Raw genomic sequence first — 14,754 nt, 5'->3', positions numbered from 1 at the left:
CCGCCTCCCATTGCAGCCAAGAGCTCTGTTTTGCTTCCCTACTCTGCCATGGATGCCACTATGCCAAGGTTCTATGAGGACGTCACTCTGCCTTCCTGCTCTGCTGAGGACGTCGCTCTGCCTTTCTGCTCCACTGAGTACGCCGCTCAGTCTCCCGGTTCAGCTAAAGACATTTTGCCCAAAGGGCCAGGACCACTAGGGGAGTGTATTCTGGTGCTCTGGGAGGAGCACCCTTGGGGCGGGGCTCTGTCACGATTTCCCCTTGAGTCAGCGCTGCAGTATTGCAGAGTGCTCAGAAAACTGAAGCGCAAGCTCGTGCATGAGCGCGGTGTGCGAGCCCTTAGCGAATGCATGCTTTTCGGTCTTGAATGACATTGACTTTGTTTATATTGGACACGTGCTTTTGTTATAGTTATGTTCTGTCTCCACCACTGTTTTGTAATTGGTTGTTTTCCAAACATGTCATCATTATTTTCAGCTGTGCTGTGTTTACCCCATAATTACGTTTGTTATATAAACCCCTCGTGTCTCTGAGCACTTTGCATAGTATTGAGTTTCTCTCATTACCAAACGGTTGTTCCATAGTTCTCGTTCTCGATTCCGGTTTATTGACTTTGTTTCTCATTTCTCGTTTTGTGTTTTGCCTTGCTCTGTTTATGCCCGTTTGCCGATCGCCAGACCTTTTGCATGTTTTTGGACCATGCTTTGGATTAATGTTTTGGATTTGTCTGTTTGCCTTTCTCTGTCTAGTAAACGTCTTTAACTGCACTTGCATGCATCCTAACCTCCATTTTGTGACAGCAGTCAGTCAGTTTTCCTCCTGCAATCTCTGCCATTCACACTTACTTCCTGGTAACTTTCAAGTTCTTTGTCATGCTATATCTTGTCAGCTTTTCGTATAAGACCCTTGCTTTGATCTTGATATTCTGTCTCTTGGATCTCCCTTTGGTCTTGATTACTGTAATTATTGCCATTTGGACTTTGGTTTATTGACTTTTATATTTGGATTATGGACTTCTGCACATGGATCCTCACACTGTGTTTGAATCTTCTCCTGTTCCCAACGATTTGATTGACAGTAGAGGTCCTGGGAGCAAAGTTGTTCACAATGAGGAGATCTAACTTGTGATATAAAAAAACATGTGTATGTGTGAAACATTGGCTAATATACCATCATTTACAAACCATTTATACAGCTATTTTTAGTTTTTTTTGTAAAAAAAAAACCTATGGACAGTTTGCAAAAGTAGGTTTTTAACATTATCTGAAATATTTTCCTAAGGGTTTGACAGACACCAGTGGTTCCTGAGGCAAATATGTTTAGAATGAGAAGGCCTATCATTTGATATATATTAGTTATGTTTGTTCAAAACACTGCATTATATACAACCGTTAACACCAACAAATATCGTGATACCGCCACCTAGTGGCTGATTTCTTTCAAACTTTGCAGAAACCTCTTAGACCAAGAGTCAAATAGGCCCACCAAGTTTCATTCCGATCAGCCATTGGTAACCTTGTCTAATGTCTACTGAAATTTGATTGGCTGATGATGGCCATGTTTTTCAACATACGTGAATGTGCTCATAGGCAGTGATGGCAACTGCGACAAAGACACTGTATGCATATTTTGAAGTCAACTGGATCAACGGTTCCATAGTTACAGCCAATTTCAGGTTTTTTCAGTATTATAGCACCATCATGTGGCAAAACTGCTCCAACTTTTCTGGGCGACCATATATTGTCCTCAAACATAAGCATGCCAATTTTGGTGAAGATATCTAATTTTGTTCAAGAGTTGTAGCCATTTACGTAAAACCGGCTACGCCTACTTCCGGTGTTTTCACATACTGTAGTCGAAAGTCTCAAGTCGAAAGTTCAAACTTTTTTTTGATAACTTTTGATATTGAAACTCCATAGAATTGTTTGGCACTGTTTTGGTCCTGATTGCAAAAGTATATTTTACAAAAAAATCCAAGATGGCGGAAAATTTTTATACGCGGAGATATATATGGATGGTGTCTGGAATGATTCTGGATTGTAGTGATGGGCTGCCTGGACCAAAAATGCCAGGGCTGATTTTTTGTCCCAGTCCAGCCATGGTCATCATGTGCTAATTAGCATATTCATTATGTCATCGTGTTGTATTTACATTCTGCCTAGTGCCTTGTTTGCTTCTCTCCTACTCTCTATGCTCACATACTGTATTTTAACAGCTGAATTCCCAATAAAGCTGTTCTTATTTACATATTGTTCTTTTTCTGTTATCAGACAATGGAACAAGTATGAAATAGTGACTGAAACACAGCCCATTAAGAGAACATGTTAACCAGCAGTCACTTCCAAGCCATTTCCAAGCTGCTGCTCTACACTGCTAAAATCCTGATTTATTACCACAACGTCGATTGACAAAATCACCATACACATAAGTTAAAAACAACGGGTGTGGTGTGATTTCAGCTATATGTAAAATGATCGCTCAGAGAGAAAGTTAGAAGGGAATGAATGTGCTGCTCTTCTCTGCCACTCACTGAACAGGGTAGCCACAGAGAGGGGTATGCCTGTAGTGGGAAACGAGGACCTCACGCTCGCAGGTACTGGCGACTCTCTTCTACGGAAAGTAGCTAAGGTTTGCCCAAAAAGTTGCTGGATTTGTCAGTAGGTGCTTTTTTGGAAAAAATAATTAAAAGGTCACTAGAAGTGTCTGAAAAGTGGACCAAAGCTGTCTTTGTCAAAATGAGTGAGTGAATAGCGGGAGGATGGTGGGGAGGGGCTGCAGAGGGGAGTCATATTTAAGCGAAAGGATTGTATTCATGTTTATCAAAAATAAACTTAATTATTTAGCAATTTGTGTTTATTGACTTTATAATTCAAGCACTTTTTAAGCACCACTAGATAAAATATGGTTATTTTCAAGGTTTTCCAGTACTTAAATTTCAAAAAGCCAAATTCAAGCACTTCAAGCACCTTGTACGAACCCTGTACTTGGAAAATATGGTAATATTTGCTTTAGATCATACTGCTTTAATGTGAACCACTGATTTTTACAGAGTGTGTCAGATTTAGTGTCTAACAATTACTACACAGAGGAGTGATGTTTCCCTCCAGTGGAGGCATAAAGCTTTGTCACAGGCATTAGAATACATGAAAATTGATGGTCCTTTAAGTTCTTATAATTACTGGTCAATCCAACACAATTACTCAAGCAGACCGGATTAAATTCAGTTCCTGCAGGCCAACATACATATATGGTGTGACAACGTGATGCTATGTACCTGGCAATCTCACACTTATTAACGTCTAGGCCCCTTTTGGGCATGTAGCCCATGCCCCTCTGTGGTTCTTTGCTGGAGAAGGTGTTAAGGTAATGAACGTATGGTGCTTCATCTGTAATCTCAAAGTAGCGGATGCTGCTGTCTCCCTGTGTGAAGAGAAAAAAAAAAGACAGAACAATAAAAATTTACATAAATGTTACTTTTTTGAATGCCCCTCTTTATGAAATTGGTCTCTGAAGTTTGCCTATTTCGTTTTGTTACTGGAGCTACAAGACGAATGTTGCTAAAAAGTGAGGTAAGTTGCCAGTTTAGCACTATGCAAATTATATTTCTCCACTCCAAGAGGCTCTTTTTCCTATTAATTCCATATATACATTATATGCTGTATTTAGATTTGGTGGAAGTTGATTTTTCCTGGCACCCCATTCAAATTATTAAAATTACCTACATGCAGTACACGCCAAATTTTTATTGCGTAGATGTGTCATAGATGGGGCATTTCAATAGTGTCTTTACCTCCTTCTTTAAACACAAGCACTTGCCTTTGAGCCCCCAAAAAATGGGGAATAGAAAATGCGGACAGAAGAAACAGAATGTGTTTTTTTCTTTGCTGTCAGCAACAAAATGATGTAATATAAAAGCAAAATACTAAATAAAAATAAATGAATAAATAACAAAAAAAGACTAATGCTTGGGTTCCCAGACTTTTAGGGCAAACAACCCAAAATGAACATTATTAATTTTCTGCAACCCCAAGCCTTGACCACCCTAATATTTTTTAATTCCACATTTATAATTTAAGCCTTCAGTTCCTGCTTGTTCTTAGTGTATGAAGGTATCTATAAGAAACATTGATTACCAATGAAGCTGACCAGCGTGCATATTTAAATTATAAACAGAAATATAATGATGGATGATATCAGAAAGACTCATAGTGACAGATTCAAGCAGTTATTGTCTTGTGTTTGTGCTAGAAAATTATCCAAGAACAAAATGTATTTATCAGAAAATATTCTACAGGTGGGCAACTGTCATTGCATGAATTCACATATTTTGCACATCCGCAAATCAGTATGTCCATGACTTCACATTTATTTATATGGGTGTGTGAATATGTTTTGCACCTTATTCACTGCAGCAACTGTAGCAAAAATGTGAGTATAGAGGAATGTGAAAAAATAAGCATGGCCTATGGAAATTATTTGAAATACATCATTCCACTGTAAGGAAAATCATCTACAAGTAGCACAGATTTCAAACAACTGCCAATTTGTGCAGGACTGGCTGTCCCAGCAAATTCAGCCCCAGAGCAGACTGTCTGATGCAAAAAGAAGTCTCCAAGAACCCAAAAATTTCATCACAGGATCTGCTGGGAAGTCTTGCAACTGTTGGTGTCAAGGTGAATACTTCTACAATCAGAAACAGATTGAACAAATTTGACCTGCATGGGACGTGTGCCAGGAAAAAGCCTTTGCTATCTAGAAAGAACATTAAAGCAAGATTACAGTTTGCCAATGAGCATATAAGCAAAGACCAGGCCTTTTGGAATAATGTGCTTTGGATAGATGAATCAAAGATAGAGTTGTTTGGCCACAGTAACAGCAGACATGTTTGGCGGTGACCAAAGACAGCTTTTCAGGAGAAGCAGCTGGTCTTTATTTGGGGTTAATCAGAATAATTTCATTGATGACAGCCATATGATAATTGTGTATGATAACACATTCCCAGTTATAAAAGAGTGTGCACACTTATGCAACCAGGTTATTGTAACCTTTTTTATTTTTCCTATTTTTCCCTAAAATTTCTGATTGTTTTTCGCAAAATTATAATACATTATTTTCACACTGAGGGTGGGAAAAGCTCTGAAATCATATATCTCGGTTTCATTTTTTTACATTAGAAAAACCTGATATTTTAACAGGGGTGTGTAGACTTTTTATATCCAGTGTATACTGTGGTAGACAGCTAAAATAACATTGTCAATGTCCAAATATCTATGGACCTAACTGTATATGTAACATAAATGACTAAAAGGCTGAACTTGCATTTCTTACTACACCTAGTCAAAAAGGTCAGAAGACGTGTTTGAAAGGGTGCATCTAGGAAGATAATCCACAGTTGGGTGACATGGCCCAGGGGACTGGTTTATACTTGCCGTACACTTTTGTGTGCACTTGCAGAAGTTGCAGCAATGTGAGCAGCATTGTTCATATACTCTCCTGCTTATGTACATCTGGAGGATGAACTCCAGATGTCATTCACAGCAAGTCAGATCCAAAACATCACACATAACACAAATAATTGATTTGTCATACTGTATCATAAAAGCTAACAATTCAAAACTAGAAAAATACCCCAAATTAACAGGAGAGCATTTTAGACACTTCTTCTACACCACAGCAAGACCACCCTTGGCACCCTTGGTAAATATGAGCAAAGAAGGCTGTGAAAAATTGTCTTTATTTTTTATCTTTTTGATCTTTTGTTAAAAAAAAATTAACAAAAATTTACCCTTTTAGTCAATACATTGTGCTACCTTCCTTTGCCAAAATAACAGCTCTAAGTCTTCTCAAATAATGCTTGATGAGGTTGGTGAATACATGGCAAGTGATCTGAGACCATTCATCCATACAGAGTCTCTCCAGATCCTTCAAACGCTGGTGGACTCTTTTCTTCAGTTCACCCCATAGTTTTTCTATGGGTTTCAATTCAGGGAACTGGGATGGCTATGGCAGGACCTTGATTTTGTGGTCAGTAAACCATTTTTGTGTTAATTTTGATATATGTTTTGGATCATTGTCCTGCTGGAAGATCCAAACATGGCCCATTTTAATCTTTCTGGCAGAGGCAGTCAGGTTTTCACTTAATACCTGTTGATATTTGATAGAGTCCATGATGCCATGTATCCTAACAAAATGTCCAGGTCTTCTGGCAGAAAAACAGACCCAAACCATTAAAGAGCCATCACCATATTTAACCGTGGGCATAAGGTACTTTTCCATATGGCTACCTCTCTGTGTGCGCCAAAACCACCTCTGGTTTTTATTGCCAAAAAGCTCTATTTTGGTTTGATCTGACCATAGAACCAATCCCCTTTGAAGTTCCAGTAGTGTTTGGCAAGCTGAAGATGCTTGAGTTTGTTTTTCTATGAGAGTAGAGACTTTTTTCTTGAAACCCTTCCAAACAACTTGTGGTGATGTAGGTGACTTCAGATTGTAGTTTTGGAGACTTTCTGACCCCAAGACATAACTAACTTCTGCAATTCTCCAGCTGTGATCCTTGGAGATTTTTTGGGCACTCCAACCATCCTCTTCACAGCGTATTAAGACAATATAGACACACGTCCAATTCCAGGTTTATTCATAACATTTCCAGTTGACTGGAACTTCTTAATTACTGCCCTGATGGTGGAAATGGGCATTTTCAATGCTTTTGCTATATTCTTATAGCTACTTCCCATTTTCTGAAGCTCAAAAACCTTTAGCTGCAAATCAAGCTACATTCCTTGACCTTACCCATTGTTATGAATGACTAAGGGAATTTGACCTAGGTGTTACCTCATATTCATACCCCTGTGAAACAGGAAGACATGGTTCCTATTACTAGTCACCCAGCTGTACTAAAAAAAAAAATAAAATAGCAATTGGAATATACTTCAAGTATATTTTTCTCATATGAATTCATAGGGGTGCCAATAATTGTTGTACACCTATATTAAATAGTTTTTTTTGATAAACATGTGTTGTGTTTGCAGTTGTTTGATATCCATGAGAGCAGAGTATTTTTGTGAATTTTTTTAACAAAAGATCAAAAAGTTAAACAATAAAGACAATTTTTCATATTTACCAAGGGTGCCAATATTAGTGGAGGGAACTGTATGTGTACAAATCTCCTACCTTTCCACAAAGATAGACAATGTTGGTGTCCGGGTCATAGAAGGGAAGTAGTACTCCATTGCTGGTGTCCATCTCATGTACTGAGATCGGCTCATCCATGTTTTTCTGCAAATTAAATAAATTAAATGTTAAGTGTCTAGGCACATGATACAGCAAACATCATATAATGTTACCTAAAGAACACAATGGTTCTTATGCAGCTGCACGCAAACAAGGGCAGATTCAGACTCACATAATGAACAAATCTCTGTCTGATTCAAGAAACATGTCTCTTATAACAGTAAAATGAGTGATTTAAGCACAATTAATTAAATGGCTCTAGGTGAGTAGAAACATGGTCCCACCCACTAGTGAATTTATATAAGGGTATTTAAGATACCCTTATATACAGCCATCCATTTTCCATACCGCTTATCCTAAGCAGGGTCACGGAGGAGCCTGGAGCCTATCCCAGGGAACTCGGGGCACAAGGCAGGGGACTCCCTGGATGGGGTGCGAACCCACAGCAGGGCACAATCGCACACAAATTCACACACTCAGCCTACAATACATGTCTTTGGACTCGGGGAGGAAACTGGAGTTCCCGGAGGAGACCCCCGAGGTATGGGGAGAACATGCAAACTCTGCGCGCAGTGCAGAGGTGGGATTCAAACCTCCAACCTTGGACGTGCGAGGCAAATGTGCTAACCACTAAGCCACCATGCCCCCTTCCTTTATTTAAAATAAATATATAATATAAATAAATAACAGTGTTATTTTAGAAAGCATCAACAAATCACAGTGGGCATAAAAATTTTATTAATCAATAAATTAACACTGTTTCTATGAAGAAAAGGGTTGTTCAATTAGTTTGTGTTTTGCAATACTCTGTTTTTACTAGCTATTAATGGTATAATTCAGGCATACACAGAATGTCATGGAACTATTCCCTGTTTTTTTCTAAAGAAAATTTAACCTCTTTCCAACCTCATGTGCAGGCATTTATGTGAAGTAGCTAGATTTTTATTAATTTTAGGGCCGATATCCGATTTATTTGAGGCCAGTCCTGCAGTGTGTCGGCCGGACAACTTCCACTCGATGTTCCCCATGTGGAGAGAGAGATAGAGCATGGGGAGACCTTATAGAGTCAGGGGAGGAAAAGTGAGGTGGAAACAGGGTCCAGATTTTTGGTTTTGGGGCCCCCAGGAACTTAGGGATAAGGGGGAGGGAAGGGAGAGAGAGAAAGAGAGAGAAGTACCATGGACGCCTGGACCAGGGACCACTGCAAAAGAATGATCATTATTTGAATATAATTTCGTCTTCCAGTCGCTGCAGCTTCATGAGGTCAGCCAGCTCTTCACCACAGGAGTCCTTCAGCAGCTGAAGGACTCCTGTCAGTGGTGAGTGATGGCAGAGGAGCAGGACATGGAACATATCATTGAGGTGGTGGTACTGGAGCAATTCGTAGCTTAACTCCCAGCAGGAACAGCAGAGTGGGTCGAAGCCGTGCAGCTGGTGGAGGATAATTTGACAACGGTCCTTAGTCCAGACATCCATGGTGTTTCTCACTTGCTCTCTCTCTTGTCTCTCCCCTCTTATCCCCGATTCCAGCTCCCTGCTGGTTCCACCTCACTTTTCCTCCCCTGCCTCTCTGTGTCTCCCCATACTCTTTCTCACTCTTCACAAGGGGAACATCCTGTGTCCACCGGAGCTGGGGCAAAGCCTGGCCAGGTGTTGGCACTGAGGAGAAACCAGACATTTCCAGGATCAGTGTTCCTGCATGGAGGTGGGAATTCTGATTTGGATCCGTGATGTGCCTCAGGCCTCTGCCAATTGAGCAGTAATGTATCACATACTGCTGTGTATACCAGGGAGTACATGTCTAATCAAACCTCAGCCCACCAAAGCCTGATTCAATGCAAGGCTTTAGGAAGTGCACGTTTGGTGAAGGGAAATGTCTTTGTTTTCATCCTCATTGTTTATTATTGGTCACAGTGGTTCATCTAAGAGTTGAATAGGGAATACACACTCTGAAATAAAGATACAAACTGTAGTTTTCTTTGTCGCTGGGGTGGTATCATCAAAAGGTCCATCTTTTGTATCTTGTAATATATGCCTTTAAAAATATTTTAATGTATATAAATGGACCTTAAAGAACACTGATGTACCTTTAAATCTTTACTCTTAAAGCTAATTGAGCCTAATTTCTGGTTTACGGTTAAGTGCATGCTGTGCGCATTTTGGCTGCTGCTCCTCACTGGCTTTTCTGTTTGTTTGTGACTACATCTGTTTGTGTTTCTTCTGTTTCCTGCTTACTGGTGTCTGCTCCAGAGTTATCTACGTCTGACATAGTGCTAATCTGAATTTTCAAATAAACCAAAAGCGGATTTATTTATTATACTAGCATACACCGAACACATGAAAGAGTACAGAGATGCTCTTTGCGCCACCAAATCAGCCTATCTGTCTTCGGCCACCCTCCTCCACTCTTACAGGCTTGGTTACACTTGGCAATGATTTTCTTAACTTCTTTCAGAATAAAATTGATAACATTTATGAACAACTTTCCCCTCATCCCTCAATTGAGAATCAACCTACCTGCTCCTCCCTCTCTCATCTTAGTCCTTTTCATTGTTTCACCTCAATTGATCCATCAGACATAAAAGATCTTTTTGCTAAATCCAGCACCTCTACTTGCTCTCCTGACCCCGCTCCTACTCCACTTCTCAAGGCATGTTTACTCACGCTCTCAGCTCCTTTTTCTAATATCATAAACACTTCTCTGGTCACAGGTTCTGTTACCATCTCCTTTAAAACTGCCAGTTACTACCATCCTCAAAAACCCTCTTTGGACCCAGAAGTCCTTAGCAACTACAGACCCATTTCCAACCTTCCATTTTTATCTAAGCTCCTGGAGAAAGTTCAATCTCATCTATCCAGCAATAGTCTATATGAACCTTTCCAATCTGGCTTCCACTCACAACAGAGTACAGAAACTGCCCTCCTCAGGGTAGTCAATGATCTGCTTCATTCAGCTCTGGTTCCATTAGCATTCTTGTACTTCTGGACCTTACCGCCGCTTTGATACTGTTGATCATACCATACTGCTCTCCTGTCTTCTGTTTAAATTAGGTATTTGTGATACAACTTTGGCCTGGTTTACATCATATCACACAAATAGACATTTCATCTCTATTGGCAAATTCAAATCTCGCAGTGTTACTGTCTCTCAGGGAGTTCCCCCAAGGTTCCATTCTAGGTCCAATCTTGTTTATTATCTATATGCTTCCACTCGGCTCAATTATCCATCACCACAGCCTACAATTTCATATTTACAAAGATGACACCCAGATCTATCTCAGCTCCAAACCCTCTACTCCACTTCCTCCCTCTTCCCTAATAAACTGCCTTGGTGATATTAAACACTGGATGTCAGCAAACTTTCTAAAACTAAACAGTGCAAAGACCAAAATCCTCAGCAAACAAATGGTGCTGTAAGTAAGGTTAATGACCTCTATCTGACCATTAATGGCACAGACATATTTCCATCTGACACTGTTCGCAACCTTGGCATTATCATGGACTCATCACTGAACTTTAGTTCTCATATTTGATCTATAACCAAAACTGCCTTCTTTCACCTCTGTAATATTGCTCGCCTCCGTTCTTCCCTTAGCTTTTGTGTTGCTGAAACCCTGGTCAATGCTTATTTAGGGAAATGTAACCTCACGTTTAGATTACTGCAAATCTCTGTTCATTGGTCTTTCATTTCTTTCCCTATATAAGCTATAGTTTGTGTAAAACTCAGCAGTCCGGTTACTGACTCACACTAAAAAATCTGCTCACATAACCCCATTTCTGTACAATTTCCACTGGCTTCCCATATCTGCCCACATTCAGTTTAAACTCTCCATGTTAACATATAAAGGACTGCACGGTCTTGCTCCCGTCTATCTTTCTGAACTTCTCCATCTCTACCTACCATCTTACTATCTCCATTCCTCTGATACTGGTCTTCTCTCTGTTCCTCGCATATACATGTCTTTTTGCTGTTGCTCCAAAGATCTGGAACACCTTGCCGCAATACCTCAGAGAATGTTCAACTCTTTCATCGTTTAAATCAAATCTTAAGGTGCACATATTCCCACTACATTATCACACTGCCAGCTTTCAGTAGTTCCCTGTTCTACTCCGTTCTGTATGTATGTGTTTATTTATTTATATGTGTTTATATATGTTTATGGGTATAAACATGTATGTGTGTGTATATTTACATTTACATTTATTCATTTAGCAGATGCTTTTATCCAAAGCGACTTACAAATGAGGATATATATATATATATATATCATCTAGGACGGGATAAAACACTCAACCATCTAATGGCTCATTATTTTATTGGCCAGATATTGTACACAGGTGGTTTGCGGCATGTCATGAATGTCAGTTGGTGAATCTACCAGCCGACAGGTCTGTTAGTGCTTTCTAGAAAATGCAGTAGGCCATGTTGTTATTGTAGTAATATACTGTTTAACACTTTTACTTCAGAGAGGGGTGTGTCTTATTCCTCACCGAGTTCCATAAGGCCAGTTGTCTCTCACTCATGCGGCTAAAGCCAGTGGTGAAGATGTTGCCATCAGCGAGAAAGATGGCCCTCATGGGCCGTGCACCCTCATGAGCTTTATCCTTCTCCTGTAAAAGACACAGCAAAGAGATAAGAACAAACTACAGCGAGAGAAAAAGTCTGCTAACTTTCCACTAAGCTACATATACTTCTTTGTTTTCATCCTCATTGTTTATTGTTTGTCACAGTGGTTCATCTAAGGGTTGAATAGGGAATACACTCTCTGAAATAAAAGTCCAAACTGTAATTTTCATTATTCCATCTTTTGTATATTGTAATGTATGCCGTTAAATATATCTTTAGGTATATAATTGAACCTTATGGAGCACTGATGAACCTTTAAACCTTTACCCTAAAAGCAAATTAATAATATAATATTATACACATTAAAGGTACAAAAGATGTACCCTTGATGGTGCAATCCTAACAAGAAGGAAAATAAGAGTTTTGTATCTTTATTTCTGAGAGTGTATCATACTGCCTAATATCTTGGAACAATCATCAACATGATCAACTGTACGCTACTAACTGCAGTGATCTTGGCCTTGCGTGGGTCAATGACGCGCACTTTCTTGTCCTTGCAGGCGGTACAGATGAGGCTGCCATTGCGGTTCCAGCACACGCTGAAGATCATGTCTGGGTGCATGTCATCCAGTGTGATGAGGGCCTCGCCAGTGCCCACATTCCAGATCAAAATCACATTATCACATCCTAAACAAGGGAAAGATAGTCATGCAGCAGTTGCAGGCTCTTACTGACCCTCTACACTTTATAGGCATGTAGCATTTTAAAACACACTCTGGATGTAACAGGACGTAAACAGCAGTTAATTTAATGCTGTAAAAATATCTGGTCCCTTCCAGGTTATTTATATTTCACACTGAGGCCCTGATTTAATTTAGGTTTGTGTCTGTAATAATACAGTACTGTGCAAAAGTCTTAGGCACCCGATTTTCTTTAGTAGAAACTTTGTTATAGTATTTTATTTTACAACTTCTACATTATCAAGTCAGTACAAAAAACATTTTAGAATTCTAAACATTAGTTTTCCAGCACAAAATTAAATGTTACAGTAAACAGTTTGTATGTCTGTAAGGAAAGCAGCATATTATGTAAGAGATGACTTTTCAGACAAAAACATAATGAAGGCTGCTGGGTTTTGCTGCACAAATAAGAAGCAAGTGCGAAAGTCTCAAGAAGAAATGTGACTGGTATAACTTACCAGCTAATTTCCTTAAAAACTGCACAAATTGTACCGGAGGCTACTAATTTTTAAAGATTTTTAAAAAATTTTAAAGCAAATGGTCGTCACACCAAATATTGACTTTATTTCATACATTTCTGTTTACTGCTCTTTATAGTACTTTTTTATGTAGAAACATTTAATTTCATTATGTTTTAAGTAGAGATGCACCAATGCATCGGCCAATAAAGGCAATTTTTCAAGCTATCGGCGATTGTTTAAAACCATCCGATAATCAGGGCCAATTATATCCTGTCAATCAAAAGAGGGCAGGAAAACACACTGATTTCATGCTGTGTGTAAAGATGATGTCTCTCGTGTGGAATGACGACAAAACTGCAGTTTGTAAGCTCTGCACTGCTAAAATTATATATATATCACAGAAAACATATATTTATAGAGTAGTATGTTTCATATCCAGTTAATGTTAATATGAGTTATCCATCCATCCATCCATCTTCTACCGCTTATTCCTTTTCAGGGTCACGGGAAACCTGGAGCCTATCCCATATAGGACCTCGCGCTTGTGGGACAGTACTGGCAGTACTCTGGCAGTACAGGACTCTTCTACAGAAAGCAGCCCAAAAAGTCACTAGATTTGTCAGTAGGTTCTTTTTTTGGAAAAAAAAAAAAGAAAGAAAGAAAGAAAAAAAAGTCTCTGAAAGCTGTCCAGAGCTGTCTTTGTCAAAATGAGTGAGTGAATAGTGGGAGGAGGGGGAGAGGCTGCAGCAGGGAGTCATATTTTAAGTGAAAGGATTGTATTTGTGTTCTATCAAAAAATAAAGCTCAAAAAGCCAAATTCAAGCACTTCAAGCACCATGTATGAACCCTGCATCAATGTGTTGGAATGACCAAGTCAAAGTCCAGACCTCGACCCTACTGAGATGCTGTGGAGGGATCTTAAGAGAGCAGTGCATAAATGAATGAACTGAAACACAGAGAATATTTAATTCAAATTATTGTTGCTAAAGGTGGTGCTACATGTTACTGAATTATAGGGTGTACTTATTTTTTCCCACCTGGATTCTGAACGTTAGTTTATTTTTTGGGAAAAAATGACTACATATTGAAATCCGTTGTGTTTTTGTGTCACCTGAGGATATTTGTTTGTTTATAGAAGTTGGTGAGGACCACACAATAAAAATAGAAATTCTGTTCAGATAAATAAAACAGAATTGAAGGTGGATGTACTTTCTTTTTCCCATGACTGTATAAAGTCCATAACAGACAGTTAAGCGTCCTCCATTTTATTAACCACCAGCCGCCAAGGAGGCAGTTATGCTAATCAATTAATTTAGCATTCACACTGTGATTTACTAAGCCATTAAGTCACGCTGGAAATGGTGAAAGTGTGCACAAATTCAAATGTCCAGAGCACATGTTACATTTGTGGAGGCCCATTTCCCCATCTGTAGGCAAAATTATACAATTTACTGTGTCATTAAACAAAAAGTTATTCTCTAAATTACACCTAAATTATGTCTTAGTTAAATAATAAGTAAATATCTTAACATGATGACTCAATACTACCATTGATAAAGTTGGTTGCCCTCCACCAATATTGGCACCCTTGGTAAATATGAGCGAAGAAGGCTATGAAAAATTGTCTATTTTTTAACCTTTTGATCTTTTGTTAATGCACATGCATATCTACACTTTTGTGTTTGCTCTTTTATTTTTGGACCCAAGGGCCTGAATGGATTTGGATAAAAAAAATAATAAAAGTATTAACCTCCA

At 39.0% G+C, this 14,754-nt stretch overlaps 1 protein-coding gene across 3 annotated transcripts in view; it reads right to left on the bottom strand.

Moving 5' to 3' along the window:
- Window positions 1–14,754, bottom strand: part of coro1cb (coronin, actin binding protein, 1Cb) — a 68,654-nt gene that overhangs the window by 11,719 nt on the left and 42,181 nt on the right. For all 3 annotated transcript variants that reach the window (XM_053617564.1, XM_053617565.1, XM_053617566.1), the window contains 4 exons: window positions 12,304–12,485; window positions 11,723–11,842; window positions 7,172–7,276; window positions 3,276–3,421 (listed from right to left, as the gene is read on the bottom strand). In XM_053617564.1, the coding sequence (XP_053473539.1) occupies window positions 3,276–3,421; window positions 7,172–7,276; window positions 11,723–11,842; window positions 12,304–12,485 (553 nt within the window). The remainder of the gene's footprint in view (window positions 1–3,275; window positions 3,422–7,171; window positions 7,277–11,722; window positions 11,843–12,303; window positions 12,486–14,754) is intronic.

This window comes from Ictalurus furcatus, chromosome 28, assembly GCF_023375685.1.
Source record: "Ictalurus furcatus strain D&B chromosome 28, Billie_1.0, whole genome shotgun sequence".
Classification (NCBI taxonomy): domain Eukaryota; kingdom Metazoa; phylum Chordata; class Actinopteri; order Siluriformes; family Ictaluridae; genus Ictalurus; species Ictalurus furcatus.
This window is presented reverse-complemented; position numbering and strand designations above follow the sequence as displayed.